Below are 16,247 nucleotides of genomic sequence, written 5' to 3' on the forward strand. Positions count from 1 at the left end.
CCAATGTTATCTCCAATAAGGGTTTAATATCCAAAATTTATCAGGAACTAATACAACTTAAAAAAAGGAAGACAAACAATCCAATCAAAAAATGGGCAAAGGACCTAAATAGACCCTTTTTAAATGTGGACATATGGAAGGCCATGAGGCATATGAAAAAATGCTCAAAGTCACTAATCATCCGAGAGACAATGAGGTACCACCTCATACCAATCAGAATGGCTATCATCAACAAAGGATAAGTGCTGGCAAGGATGTGGAGAAAAGGGAACCTTTATTAACTGCTGATGGAAATGCAGACTGGTGCAGCCACTGTAGAAAATATTATGGACTTTCCTCAAAAAATTAAAAATGAAACTCCCATTTGACCCAGTAATCCCATTCCTAGGAATATAACCCAAGAAATCAGAAACACCAATCACAAAGAATGTATGCACCCCTATGTTCATAGCAGCACAATTATACTAGCTAAGATTTGGAAACAGCCTAAGTGCCCATCAGTAGATGGATAGATTAAAAAACAGTGGTACATCTGCACAATGGAATACTATGCTGCTGTAAAAAAGAAAGAACTCTTTTTTTTTTTTTTAATATATTTTATTGATTTTTTACAGAGAGGAAGGGAGAGAGATAGAGAGTTAGAAACATCGATGAGAGAGAAACATCGATCAGCTGCCTCCTGCACATCTCCTACTGGGGATGTGCCCGCAACCCCAGGTACATGCCCTTGACCGGAATCGAACCTGGGACCCCCTAGTCCGCAGGCCAACGCTCCATCCACTGAGCCAAACCGGTTTTGGCAAAGAAAGAACTCTTATGATTTGCAACAGCATGCATGGACCTGGAGAGCATTACGCTAAGCAAAATAAGCCAGTGTGAGAAAGATAAATATCACATGATCTTATTCATTTGTGGAATATAATGAACAACATAAATTGATGAACAAAAACAGATCCAGAGACATAGAAGCATCGAACAGACCATCAAACCTCAGAGGGAAAAGAGAGGGTGAGAAGGGAGCATAAGAGATCAACCAAATGACTTGCATGCATGCATATAAACATATCCAATGGACATAGACAATAGCGGGAGGTGAAGGCCTGTGCAGGGAGGCAGGGGCAGGCTGGGAGAAGTCAATGGAGGAAAAGGAGACATATGTAATATTTTTAATAACATTAACGAACTTAAAAAAAGAATACCAAGTAAAGTAAGAATAAAAAGAAATAATAAAAACATAAAAATAAATAAAATAAAATTCTGAGGCATACACAAAAAATATTTTTTGTCAATCTGACCAAAAAAAAAAGAAAGAAAAGAAAAAGTCTGAAATGTCAGAAGTTAATGTATTATATCTTAAAGAAAAGTAACACTTTACATTGTAACTACACATTCCAAACAATATAATAACAAATATTATAGTATTTTATATGAGAATAAAGAAGATGAACACCTGGACCAGTGCTTACTGTGAACTTGCTTTACACTGAATTCTCAATTTTGGTAAAAGTTTTAGGAAAAAATGCAAGTTCCATCAGTTATATAAATGCAGAAATATAATGGTAAAAGCCAAAAAATTATTATTTCTCCAGGAGGGGAAAGAAAAGCACAATTACAGAACAAGAACATGTGTTCCCTGATTGGAATTTTAATATAATTTTTTTAAAGAACAGAAAAAAAATTCAGATAATTTGATGCAAATAATTCTTGATATGTCATGCAAAGTTGAAAGAATTAAAAAGGAGAAAAAGTTAATCTCTTTTTTCAAATTAATCTTAATATAAATTTAAGAAGTTATGAAAACAAAAATATAATAATTTTGGTGATTCCGTGTCATATTTGTTTGTGTTCATTCTTTCAGTTTCTGCTGTAATAATCTACCCCGAGTTTATCTAAAAGCAACAAATGTAAAGTCAGTATTTTTTATTCAGAAACAATCTATGTTCTCCTAAACTTGATAGAAAATATAAACAAATCTTACAAATATTACATAGTACCTAAGTATTAACATACTAAATGAAAGTATCATAAAATTTAAGAGTCACAGTTAACACTTAAAGTTAGTAGAGTTAAAATCATTTTCTGCTATAGTATAGCTTAGGAATGGTTTAGGAACAAGGAGGTCTAGGAGAGTCTGCCTTGACAGTTTTGAATAGCAAATTTTACAGTTGGGTTGCTGTCCCATGGAAAACATAAGCAATTGTTTCTTAGTGAAAGAGCTGGGATAAGAATATAATTGGTTAATCCTTAAATTCAATATTCTTCCTACTATAGCATTGATGTGATGCTATATAGGCCACTTCAAGAGTTGCTCAAGTCATTTTGCTCTTGAAAAAATATAAATTTAGTAAGTGCCTAGTAATTTCAGTGCAAGAAACTCCCTAGGTAAGATAGTTCTTCTAAGGCCTCTTCTAGAAATTTTATTAAGTTTTAAGCTCAATTATTTTAGAAAAGCAATTTATAAAAGCAGTCCCTATTGGTAGTGCCACAACTTGACTATGACCTATGCATATACTAAGATAGAAACTTTTTTCCTAACCAGGAGGTGGAAGGGTTTCTGGAGACTATTTCAATAATTGGCACCACTGTCCATGCATTAATCAGACACCTGGGAAACATTCTTGGCTCCTTCTCCTAAACTTCACACATTCACCACTTCCTGCCACATCTAACAAACATTTTCCAAATCTGCTCTTTTCTCTCTATATCCTCTATCACTACCCTATTTGAAAATTTAAGTAATTTGCAGATTTAAAGACATTCTTATTGCTGAAAATGCGATGAAAACATATACGAAACTGGTAATATATCAGGAGTTGGAGTGGTATCAACAAACTATATCCTTGTTGCTACTGGAATTCTGCATTAAAAGAAGAAATAAAAGCAGATAAACCCCAGATACTATTTTTAATACTGAAAAAAATCGTTTAGAGGATATAACAAGTCTCCAGGCAAATGGACTTTCTAATATCAAACTCAAGAATTTGGCCAGCCTAACTTCTAGCTGCAACAGGACGAAGCTAAGGAGCCAGCTGTACTAAGTGCAGAAACGACCCTGAAGGAACAGAGCAGAATGTGAACACCCAAGAGAAAAGCATAAGGAAGTGTGGTATTCAGCCCTGGGAACCTGGCTCAGACTCATAATCAGATAAAGTGACTTCTTCCTAGAAAGGGAGGAGGAAAGGAGAAAGTAGAGGAGTCTGAGAGCATCCACGTTAGTAAACCTCTCTCCACACAGAAGAAAACAATGAGAGTGGGAAATAAGAATTCCCCTCTAACAAAATATTTAAAATACCTGGAAAATTGCCTGATATATAGTAGATGCTCAAAAGTATTAGCTATTATTGTTCATTAATCTAATCCATCTCCTAATTTCTAGACATTTATAATTATTTTATATAGTGTATCCACGTAAGTGAGGCAAAATAAAGATTTGAGTGGACATTATCTGAAAAATTCTGGTCAAAGAAACTTTTGCCTATAATATTCAATTTGCAAAGTATTTTCCAAAATTACGTTAGATCAGCAATTTTCAACCAGTGTGCTGCAAGAATTTTAAAACATCTGTACAAATGTACTATTTGGGTCAAATGCAAATAATTAAGTGAAAGGCATTTAAATGTGCATCTCTTGTCATAATATAATTTCCTCTATTTTTGTTTTGCTTAGCTTTCAATTTAACAAAACAGAAACTGAATAAAATCATTAAACAAAACAAAAAATCTATACTCAAATAATGTTAGTCATACTTGAACCTCTGATTAAAACACCTGAAGATTTAAAATAAAGTTTGGTTTTCTTTACAGTTTCAAAACATTTTAAAAGGATAGTGGGGATTCGGTTGGCCACAATTACATAAGTATATTCCAAATAACTGATTACCATAACCTAATCTACTTTGAAAGGGCTGTTCATACGTATAAGGTCTTATTCAATTCTTCTCACCTCTAAAGGGGTTAACAACAGTAATAGTAGTAACTTTGTTCTCTAAAAACATAATTAAGCCATTAACTTATTTCATATATGATGTTGCATTTCCTGCATACTTCCGATTTTAAGTTGAATTTAACTTGGATTTAACGGTGAATTTCATGATAAACTCGGTTTTATTTTGATAAGTTATTATATGGCTTTATTTGCCAGAACCCTCCTTTTAAAAATTAAAAAATATGTCAAACACACATAAAATCATAAAAATATTTTAGCTATATATTTACTGCTCATTTTTATTAGACTTTAGTATGCAGCCATGTTTATTCCATATTCCCAAGCAAATAAACCCTAATGAATACAGCTGAAGTCCTCTGATATATCTTATCTTTCCTGTTCCTCTTCTGCTCTCACCTGACCCAGTCATTACCTTGAATTTAGTTTTTCATGATTCTTTAATATACATGTATCCATAAACAATAAATAGTATTTTTTTCATATTTCCAAACTGTATGCAAATGGTAACATAATTCATTATACTATTTTGTAACCTGCTTACTTCCTTCATCGAGACTGGTAGGAAGGGCAGAGGCGTGAAAAGGTTGGTCCCACTGTCATGGGTGGTGGCTGAGATTACGGCTATCTCAGCTGCAAAGGCCCTCCTCCCCACCCACCCCGAGGAGTGTGGGGTCTCAACCCATACCAGGCTCACCAGCCCTGAGCAGCAGAGCAAGGAAGATGTGCCCACATAACATCTGGTTATAAGACACGTCCAGCAGTCTTCAGTTGGTCATTCAGGTGGATTGTTTTACATTTTAGTTGTAATTCCAGTTTGGTCCTGGGAGTAGGTGAATGTAACTTCCAACTACTCCACTGCCGTCTTGGATCTCCTGGTCTATTTTTATATGTTACATTTATATATTCTTTATTATATAGCAAATATTAATTGAATTTTACAAAAGATAATCAAATATAATTTCAAGATGTGTATCATTTTTTACCAAAAGCTTTATTTTCAAATATATTGTATCCCTAAAATTCTTATTTTTGCATTAGAAAAGATTATATTGTGTACAAGTTGTTTCATGCTAAATCTTAACTCATGCTGATTTTTCACGTAGGTAATACAATCTAATCTATCTCTGTGGGTCTTACACTACAAAGACAGGTGACTTTGAAATTGGAGTTATAGAATCTTTTCATCACAGCTGGCCAAAATATACATTTTAGACTTAGAAAAACATTTAAAATTAGTTTACTACCTTAATCTGCAGCTTGGCCTCTTGCAGTCGACCTTTCCATGAAGCTACAAATTTAAGGCTATCCACAGAACAGCCCATTGCCCTATAAAAGTAAAGCATCAATTCAGAAAGAAATAATATTCAGGAAGTAGAATATGAGATAAATAGATTTCTATTTATTTAAAATTAAAATTTTATAATGTACAAGTAATAAAATATCTTAAGTCAGATTTCACACTAAGTTCTTAAAGTTAACAGGTTGTGCAAATTTCTTGAGGATAGGGCCTTTATCATTTTTATTTTTATATCCTCCATTTTGACCATCAGCCTCAAATTCAGGCATATGATAGGTGTTGAATAAATGTTATTAGCTGAATGGAAATATTTATAATGATCCTGAGGCATTATAAATTAAGATCCCCCTGAATCACTAAACAACAACTAAATTTTATCCAATATATTTTTGGAAGTGTCTCTTTTTCCCCTCATTCTATCTTATTAAAAATTATAGTCTACATACAAGATGATAATCCAAATGTTATAAAAAATAACTTGATCTTAATCATCAAATTCTGTTCCCTATCAAGAAGCTAGTTAGCACTATCCAACAGAATTTTCTGAAAAGATAAAAACATTTTCAAGCAGTCCAAAATGGTAGCCACTAGCTACATGTGGCTATTTGAGCACTTCAAATGTGGGTAATATGACTGAGAAGTTACATTTAAAATAATATTTAATTTTGATTCATTTTAATTTAATTAGCTCCATTTGACTTCTGCCTACCATATTGTACACAAAAGATCTAGATAAATAATCAAAAATTTGAAAAAGTTAAATTTTACCTTTTTTAATTCTAATAAACAAACAAAAGTTATGCCTTTTAACTAGTGGTAAACTGTGTTACTAAAGTTAAGTATTAGGAAATAATACAAATATCTGGATTTAACAATTACTTTATTTCCTCACAAGGGAATGCGATCAAAAGTGAATAAAGGAAAGTATAATTACCCTCGTGGACAAATAACTATTTCATTTTAATTACCTTGCAGTTTCTTGGCGAAGAGCATTGAGGAATGTGTCTGGGTGGAAGAGTTCTGATAGGTCAAGTGTATCGGAGAGAAGAGCCTGTTTTTCAGCTCTCTCTACCCAGCTCTAAAGAAGAAAAAAATACATAGGCATACATTTTAAAACTTTGTAAATTTGAAAGTTAAAGAAATCTATTAACGAATTATTATGCAGAAGTCATTTTCATCTTAAAACTAATGCAGTTTCCAAATGATCTGAAATGATGGGGGGGAAGGGGGGAGAGAAAGAATTCCACTCCACATTATGAGCTGTCACAGTTCTGACATAATATCCATTCATCACAAAAAAGCTTCCTTACACAACTTTTTCTTGGTACAAATCTACTCAAAATAAAGCCAAAAAATGAAAATTAATCTAAGATACAGGGTTGCAGTTTGGTTGGCAGGTCTCCCATGACGACTCGCCTCTCGAATGTGCACAACTGGGTCTAACTCCACAACTGGGTCCCCAAGTCCTGGCAATGCAAACTGATCTAGATCTAGGTTTCCAGATCTAGATCTGACAGTCAATTTGCCACTTTACTAAATCAAGTATTAAAGTGGAGGGTAACGTCCAGGAAGAAGTAGTTTTTTGTTAAATGGTGTTTTTAAGTAGTATTTTCTACTTATCTGCCGTTTTGTAAATCAAATTACACTCTGTTTGGAGACATATACAAAAAGTATGTTTAATTAGTATAATAAAAATTGCCATTTGGAACAAATAAGAAAAACAACAGGGAATTTTGTGCAACACTTATTATATGCTTTTCATGTGCTAACCAATTTTATGCTTGCTACAACCCTGAAAATTAGTATTAATACACCATTTCACAATGAGGAAATAGAGCTATGGTGAGCTTAAAGTCGGGCCCAAGGTCATATAGTGAGTAAGTGCTGGAGCCAGGTAATAAACTCAGGCAGCATTATGTGATTTGCTTTTCTGTAATATTTCCTGGAGGTGCTAATGTGCCCTAAGAGGTTGGTAGCTTACTGATGACTGCTGAATCAGTCTGTTTTTCAGTTGATGTACAGAAATGATACCGTAAAAACCATGCAGACTTCTCATTTACTAAGTAACTCATTATGCATGCTTTAGAAACAGTCTGGGGTGGGGGGAATTGTGTTAACTTATCACAATGTAGGAAGTCTGTGTTTCATGTATTGTAACATCCTGTTATAATACATGCATTTAGATCTGTCAGCCAGGTCTAGTGAAAGGGCGAGGGCTAGGCCCTCCATCTTGCCCCAGGGTAAGGGCTACGCCCTCCATCTTGCCCCAGGGTAAGGGCTACGCCCTCCATCTTACCTTGGCCACGTGCTTGGCAAGGAGCTTCTTCCCGGAAGTCTAAACCTCTGCTAGCCACACCCAGGAACAAGACACCGACTTGCTCCTGGCCAATCGGCAGAGCACAGTCCTTTCTCCTCCCCTTACTCCAACCCCCCCTATAAAACCCGTCTCCATACAGAGTTTTCTCTCTCTGCTTCCTGTCACTGCGTCGGCAAGGTGGGGGAGCTGAGCTAGCTCGAATAAAGACTCTTATGCTTTTGCATCGGACTGGCTGGCTCCCTGATGTGGTTTCTTGGGGATCCTGAAATCTGGGCATAACATTTGGGGGCTCGTCCGGGATTCTCAAGACCATGTAGGGACCCCCCCAATCCGTAGAGTCTGACTGGCCGCGGTAAGTGTCTGTGTGTTGTGTATTCTGTTCTGTGTGATATATGTTATCTCTAAGGGACTTGTCCTGTATCTGGAGGAATGGCTTCTAGATGGTACTCACCGTCAAAACTCAGACTGGCTAAGTGTTCGAATCTGGCCTATCTTTTAAAAAAGGTAGAAGAGAAGCATTCCTAGACAGTTTCCTACTGCCTCTGTTCAGGGACTTGTTCTTTATCTGTCCTGTGTGAGCTCACTTCTGGAATCTGTAAGTGCCTGAGGGGTCTAGGCGGACGCGCCATGAAAGACCACAGGCAGCGGAGAGTTAGAAGACGTTCTGCTCCCCACGAGGGATGTGTATCCCCCTCACGGATTTGAGGGATGTGTATTCCCCTCACGAGGGATGTGGTTTCCTCTCGCGGATTTGAGACGAGGCGGGTCACTCCCGCCGGTTTGGCGTAAGGCCATCGACTAGTTGCTTCCATGGAGTTGGAAGGCTGTTCTTTGGGGCCCTGTTTGTCTGTGTCTGTGTTTTTCTGTTTTCTGTGGACTTACTGGACGGATGTTATGGGACGGACTCAGACTGCTCCTTTGGGTATTGTGATTGATCATTTCAAGGAGATTGGGGGAGGCTTTAGAGCTCCCTCAGGAGTTGGGAAGTTGTTAGGAATTGAATGGATTGTTTAAATTCTGAATGAATGTCTGGTGAAAGTATGTGAGTGTAGAGGCAGGGGAGGGGTCCCCGATCACCTCCGCTCGCTGCTCGCTCCTTGCCCGCCGCCCGCCCGCGCACCTCCCGGGCAGGGAAGGTGAGCAGGGATCACTGTGCCTCGGGCCGAAGGAGAGGATGCGCCTGCCCGCCCGGGAGCTGCCTGGATGCGGAAGCTGAGGCCGGCGCACGGAGGCTGCTTGCTGTGCAGTCGGGGCGCCGGGCGCCTGGGAGCAGGTGTGCAGGAGCACGGCGCACGGCAAGCGCAGCCCTCGCCCCGGAGCCCAGCCGCGCCGTGGGCCCAGGCGGCTCGCGGCAGCGGCGGGCGGGCGTCGGCCCCCGGGGTTGTGGCGAGTGAGCGGAGCTGGGCGGAGCGCGGGGGGCGAGGCCGGCGCATCGCTCGAGGGAGGCGGGAGCAGCGAGGCCCCCCGGCGGCGTCAGGTCCGGGGGGGGTCCCCCGCGGAGCCCGTGCACCGGACACACGGGGGACCAGCGGCAGCAGGGACTCTGGATGCGAGCCGGGCCCTTCCCGTGGAGATCGCCCCAGCTAGATGACAGAAGTTAAATGTATCCTTAAATGTAAAAGTATTAATTTGAAAGTCCTTCTTGTAATTGAAAAGTTTTAAAATGCATCTGGGATTTCTGTGCACATGTAAAGGGAAAAGTCCAGTTTAAAAACAAGTGTGCATAGTTTTGAGCTGAACTTGACCTTTTGCTGTGTACAGAATAAAAACCCAAGACTGTTTTGGCCTTAAAAATGGCAGAGATGAACCTGACAAAGAAATGTTCAGATTGAATTGGGAAAAATTGTATTATTGTGGTAACTAAATGCCTTTGCTTATTGGTACAGCCACCATTTTGGGCTGCATGACTTGGCAGCCGCCATGTTGGCCTCATGGTTTGCCGCTCCCCTGGGGGCCGCCATCTTGGAACAGCAAAGGCCCCTCCCTCTGATTTAGTCAGGGGTGGAGCTTTAAGGCGGAGTTTTGCTGCAGAAATGTGGATGGGGCAGGAAGTGTGCTTGCCTCGTGGATTTATTTTTAAGCTAATCTCTTAAATCTAGAAAACTCTGCTTTCCTTAAACTAAAAACAATTAAAGGTTATGTCAAAGTCTTTAAAAGAGACTAATAGCAGTAATCCAATTTCTAAAGTCAGATAGAAACTGTGGTTTCATACTGATCTTCAAGGGCATATTTTTCCTTTGCCTGGGAGGGACAGTGCAGCTGTCCCAGGGTCAGGAGGGCTCCAGCTAACTTGCAATTCAGTGTTTGGGAGACCCAGGATATGCCTAAGTTTAACCTAGGTTACCTAAGGACTCTAGATAATGTGTTTACTCACAGCTGTGGTTTGGATTGCATGCTGTCTCTGCTTCTGTAAATTGATCTGTCCTTATTGCTTAAATATGTGTCCTTATTGTTAAATTTGAATGTATTGTTAATCTGAGGAATGTTAATCATTTACATGTCACCTAAAAATTAAGGCTAAAAGTTCTAACTAACTGGAAAGCATGGCTTTACTGTGATGGAAAGAAAAAGAAATGTTAGGCCAGTAAGCTGGAACTGGTCACTGGTGGTGGATTGTGAGAAGGGCTGGACACTGCCTAACTTCTCCTTCCTTGGTACCCCTGAAACGTCAGAGGGTACTTCTGGCCTTGATTTTCTTGGTTTTTGGTTTTGGATTTGTTTGTTTGTTTGTGATGAAAACCATTTCTATCTGAATAAGACATAGGTCAAGAATCCTGTCTTGGGATGTGGGAAAGGCCCCCACATCTGTTCCTGTCAGGCCCCCATCAGGAGACTTGGGCGATGTTCCTGTTATCAGCTCAAGAGCCCAAGACTGTAAAGATACTTATTCACTGAAAAGGTATAAGTATAAATGTGTATTTGATGTTTGTAAACACCTCTGTCTGTTTGCTGGGAACTTTGATTTGCTATGTAACATTCTGTGCTGAGTTGGGATTTTGAAATTCTAGGGTAAATTTAAAAGGTATTTGTGGCTTTTCTAGTCTAATTGGGACATTTAAGGGTGGGGCTCACAGTTCCTCAAGGCAAAGATTTAATGGGCCCTTCCCCCTGCCTGTGCTGAATTAGATAATACAGGCCAGTACTAATTGAAGGAAGACAATGGGCCTTGGAATCTGTAAAAATGGGTGGGAATGAAGCTGGTCAAATATACTGAAAGGGTTTGGTACCTGTTGCTGCTAGCAAAGGAGGGGCTGATATCTCCTTCTAGTGCACTCCCTTGAAAGAGGCCTGGTTGCTGCTCTGCCACAAAGGGCAACGCAGGTAGTAACCAGGGCTATTGAGGCTAATTGGAAATTACATTGTGCTTATAGACCCCAAAGTTCAGGGCAGGTAAAAAAAAACCACGGAAACTGGCGGGGACTGGGTGGCTCTCCTATCATGTTTAGCAGGCCACCCCCTATCATTCCTAACCTTAAAGCTAACTTTCTTGCTGCAAGAACTATCTCTTTCCTTGAGAGGGCTCCAGAAGGCACGCGAGGACATTTGGCTGTGCCTCGGCGCCACCCAGGAGACTGGCCCAACCCCAACTCCTCATCAGCACAAACCAGGAGATTGGGTCTACGTCAAAAGACACCACCTGGAGACCCTGGAGCCACGTTGGAAGGGTCCCTACACCCTACACCGTGGTGCTGACGACCTCCACCGCTCTCAAGGTAGATGACGTTGCAACCTGGGTCCATCACACTAAAGTCCAGTCAGCGGACCCATCCGTGATCCGGGAAGACTTCATCACCAAATGAAGCGTCGATCGAGATCAACACAACCCGCTCAAGCTCAAGCTACGGCGTGCTCGACCTGCCCGATGCTGGTAACATTGAATAAACTTAGATAATGCCTGCGTCTTCATGGACATGGCTCCAAAAAGACAAGAACAGTTCATAGGAAGATCAGAAATAGACTTTAGTATCACATGTTTAGTAGCAGAAGATTTGGCTGCCTGAAGCGGCCATGATGCCAATATTATGTTTCATTGTATTGATATGTTATATTGACCTTTGATTCTCTTACAGGTTTAAATGTATGTTGGCTGTCCTGGAAGGGAACTGTGTGGGGTGACCCCTAAAAGTAAAGGGTGTCTAGCTGCCAAGAGGGCAGGTACCCAACTGGGCAGGAAAAGGTGCCCATCAGGTTTTGGTCACTGTTGAAAGACAGTTGGCAGCCTGTGTACTGCTTGCAGGCCTGCGTAATCATGCCCATGTCAGGGGTAGTAAGCTGGGAAAGGCCTATTTAGAATAGAAGATCTGAGGCATGGTTATGCATAGAAAGAAGGTTTAATGCCAATAATTACTGTTTTATTAAAAGGAATTGGCAAGGAAAGTCAAAAAATCTTAGAGCAGATCAGTATGTTTTTCTCCTTATATAATTCCTCTGAAATATTGGCAATGCTAAATAAGTCATGGCAATACATTTCTTTGCATAGATTCAATAAGACTGGTTCCTAATAGTAATTTTATTAATGGAAAACTTTGACTGGAGTATCATGTTTTAAAGAGCCCTGTCTGAACTCTAAAGACTTGAAGCCAGTAAAAATGCCACGAAGAAAGCCTGGTATCCTGCTTGGAACTCATGAAGATGGCTGGTGCTGGGGCGTCAGGCCCATGCCCTATCATCACTGGCGGTTGGTAAGAGTAGAAGGGGAGCAGTAAAGATGCGGAACCCCCTGCGGAACCCCCACACACTCTGGGCCGCAACAAGTAGGAGGGCTACTGAGATGGGCCTTAAAGCCTGGAGCGTGGGCTCAGGTAGAGTTGCTACAGCTGAGGGATTCACCTAACTCAGCAGATACTGCAGGCAGGCCTGATGGCAGCTGGATGGCTTGGCTTCCTGGCCCTACGGGGCACATTAAGATTCAACCATGAGATTCCAGCAAAGGTGGTCGGTTACCATTCTTGTTGTGTTTATGCAAACATCAGGCCACATTAAATACAGTAAATAAATTAATCTTGATTTGGCTTTTTGATAACCATGGAGGAATTTTAAGAAGAAAAATCCTATTTCAATAGAAGTTGTTAAAGCTAAAATGGTTTCTTTCCCTTCCACCGGACCATTTGTTAAGCATATAGGGATAGTTCAGTTGATAGTTCTGTGTGCCCAGTATGGGCCTCTAGCAATGGTGGAATAGAAATGCAGTCCGTCTCATGATTAAGCCGGAAGTTCCAAGACAAAGGGGGGAATGAAAGGGCGAGGGCTAGGCCCTCCATCTTGCCCCAAGGTAAGGGCTAGGCCCTCCATCTTGCCCCAGGGTAAGGGCTACGCCCTCCATCTTACCTTGGCCACGTGCTTGGCAAGAAGCTTCTTCCCGGAAGTCTAAACCTCTGCTAGCCACACCCAGGAACAAGACACCGACTTGCTCCTGGCCAATCGGCAGAGCACAGTCCTCTCTCCTCCCCTTACTCCAACCCTCTATAAAACCCGTCTCCATACAGAGTTTTCTCTCTCTGCTTCCTGTCACTGCGTCGGCAAGGTGGGGGAGCTGAGCTAGCTCGAATAAAGACTCTTATGCTTTAGCATCGGACTGGCTGGCTCCCTGATGTGGTTTCTTGGGGATCCTGAAATCTGGGCATAACATCTAGAATGGGAGAAATTAAAATCATCATAGCTACAGTATTTGTCTTTTATCTTAATGCATTTGACTAGGTCTCCTACATTGTAGCAAAAATGTTCCTATGTCCTTCCAACCAGTTAAAAATAAGAGTTTAAGAATATATAACAGACTTTAGAAAGAGATCTGTTTAACAAAGTATAATTATTTCTTTGTGGATATTATCCTTTATGATAATAACATTTCATAAGTATCTATTTTTGTTTGTTTGTTTTAATCCTCACCCGAGGATATTTTTCCAATGATTCTTTTAGAGAGAGTGGAAGAGAGAGGGAAAGACAGAGAGAAACACTGATGTGAATGAGAGAAACACATCGATTGGTTGCCTCCTGCACACATCGTGACCAGGGCCCTGGCCAGGGAGGAGCCTGCAACTAAGCAAGGTATGTGCCCCTGACCATAATTGAACCTGGGACCCTTTGGTCTACAGGCCGACGCTCTATCCATTGAGAAAAACCAGCTAGGGCCCTAAGTATCTATTTTCAATTAAATAATTTAAAATTATGCATAACAAATATTGTTATTCCCTATCAAATAATTTCATTATATTATCTGTCTTCTATTTTAATTACCTAAACATAGTCAACAAATATGCTTGCATGATCTATTTTGATTGTATGTAATATTTATTCCTGTTATTTTTAAAACAGTTGTTTTAAAAATATTTACTCTATATTTCAAATTACACTATTATTTCATTAAAATCTTTAAAATTAATTTTGAATTCAAAAACTCCAAAAGTGTTTTTGCCAGGAATGGGTGTTCAAATTAATTAAAAATTAGAGTGTGGCTGATAATCAGATTTTTATTTCATTAAAGTTTTAATTAATATAATTATTTTCCACAAATAAGAGAATGAATTGAAAATATTAACACAGTGATAGATTGTTTATATGCTTATTGAAACATGTAAGATGGGATCATCCCTAATAGTTATGCAAATTTAAAAACTAAAATGTAGTTTTAAAGAAAAGCAAAATGAGGCATGATAATGCTCAAATGTTAGTTGCCAGATGAATAAAATCTTAGTAGGAATGTATTATTTATATATATATATATATATATATATATATATATATATATATATATACCTAATATGCAAATTGTCCCCATGGGAGTTTGACCAGGAGACCGATCACTCGCTATGATGTGTGCTGACCATCAGGGGGTGGTGTGGAATGAAAGAAGGCCCTGGCCAGCAGCTGGCAGCCGGGGAAGGAAGGCCCCGATCGGCCCTGATCGCTGGCCAGGCCTAGGAACGAGTTTCGTGCATGAATTTTGTGCACCGGGCCTCTAGTATTTCTATAAAGCAATTTGATGAACTGTGCCAAAGCTTTAAAAATTTTCAAGCCATTTTACTCAGTAATTCTTTTTCTTGAAATGTAAATTAAGGGAATAATTAAGAGATTGTCATACAAGATTTACTGATTTAAAATTATTAATAATATTATGAAATTAGAATAATGAGACATCTATATATATAAAAGCCTAAGTGACCATTATGACTAAATGACCAGAAGGACAGGTAGACCAGTCGCTATGATGTGCATGACCACCAGGGGGCAGACGCTCAATGCAGGAGCTGCCCCCTGGTGGTTACTGCGCTCCCACAAGCAACCTCCCATGGCCAGCCAACCTCTCCTGGTCCCTCCCTCTGGCTGGCAAACCTCCCGAGATCCCACATCCCACCCCTACAGCCCTGTCTGGCAGCTGGCAAACCCCAGCCAGCCCTAGCCAGCCTGGCCCTGATCGGGACTGGGTGAGACGGCTCCGATGGGCCCTGATCACTGGCCAGGCCTAGGGCCCCCACCCATGCACGAATTTCATGCACTGGGCCTCTACTTATAGAATAATATATTGTAGAAAAGAGAAATTAGCTAATAACAAATATTAGCTAATTAAATTATGGTACATAAATATAATAAAAATTGCATAACAATAAAAATTCATATTTGAAGAATATTTAATGACACTGGAAAATGCTCATGACCCAATGTATTTACCAGCATGTAAAAATGCATACATGGTATGAATCTAATTATGTAAAAACATTGTTTGAATATGTAGAACTAATATTGAAGAAAGCATATCAAAATATATCATTTCAGCTGGGTCTGGCCTACAGCCTATTAATGACGATCTTTACTCACTTATATAATAGCAATTATCCTATATAATAAAAGGCTAATATGCAATTTGTCCCCTCGGCAGTTCAACCAACCAGGAGTTTGACCGCTCACTATGACATGTGCTGACCACCAGGGGGAGGCGCAGAACAAAGGAAGGCCCTAGCTGGCAGCTGGCAGCCGGGTGAAGGAAGGCCCTGATTGGCCGTGATCGCCGGCCAGGCCTAGGGACCCTACCTGTGCACAAATTTCATGCAGTGGGCCTCTAGTTTAGTATAAAAATAAAATGCATTAGTAAACTGATTCTGTCTTACTTTGTTTTAATGCTCTGTGTTCCTTGGGAGAAAAAGTGTTTAAGGCAAATAACAAGTAATTTAGTTAATTATTGTTCTCAATGTCTTTTATATTCCTGCAACGTTTTTACAGAATTTATTTAGTATAAATTTAGGGGCTTAAGAATCTGAGAATAAATTCATCAAGAATTAAAATCTAATTTATCCAAAATAAAAATAATACAGCTAGTCATTGTTTTGACTGCAGTAAACCAAACATTAAAAGTTATTAGCATGTTAATAACTCAGGGTATAACAAGCTTTTCAATTCACTGCATGAATAGATGGCAATAAACTGTAGCTCATCAGCAAGGTAAATTATCAGGAATTATACTGGAATTGAAACCTCAGAATCATTAAACAAATAAAATATTTCTTACTGAAGTTTGTTGTACTAACTTCAAGAAATAGTTGGTATACTACTATAGATCTGCCATTCCTCAAGTTTCATTTTTTCCTAACCTCAAACTTGGTTTATATTATTATTATTTACATCTTGTGCATTAATTAATTTTACTAATTATATTATCTAAACAAAAGAGAAAAAGTAAGTGATTTTCCCCCCCAA

The 16,247-nt window shown here is 39.5% G+C and overlaps 1 protein-coding gene across 4 annotated transcripts in view; it reads right to left on the reverse strand.

Moving 5' to 3' along the window:
• Positions 1-16,247, reverse strand: part of DYNC2H1 (dynein cytoplasmic 2 heavy chain 1) — a 297,101-nt gene that overhangs the window by 7,573 nt on the left and 273,281 nt on the right. For all 4 annotated transcript variants that reach the window (XM_070426022.1, XM_070426020.1, XM_070426023.1 and 1 more), the window contains 2 exons: positions 6,211-6,320; positions 5,190-5,271 (listed from right to left, as the gene is read on the reverse strand). In XM_070426022.1, coding sequence (XP_070282123.1) covers positions 5,190-5,271; positions 6,211-6,320 — 192 coding nt within the window. The remainder of the gene's footprint in view (positions 1-5,189; positions 5,272-6,210; positions 6,321-16,247) is intronic.

The sequence above is a fragment of the Myotis yumanensis genome, unplaced genomic scaffold (genome assembly GCF_028538775.1).
Source record: "Myotis yumanensis isolate MYYU_CA2020_CCGP unplaced genomic scaffold, mMyoYum1.0.hap1 SCAF_10, whole genome shotgun sequence".
Lineage (NCBI taxonomy): Eukaryota > Metazoa > Chordata > Mammalia > Chiroptera > Vespertilionidae > Myotis > Myotis yumanensis.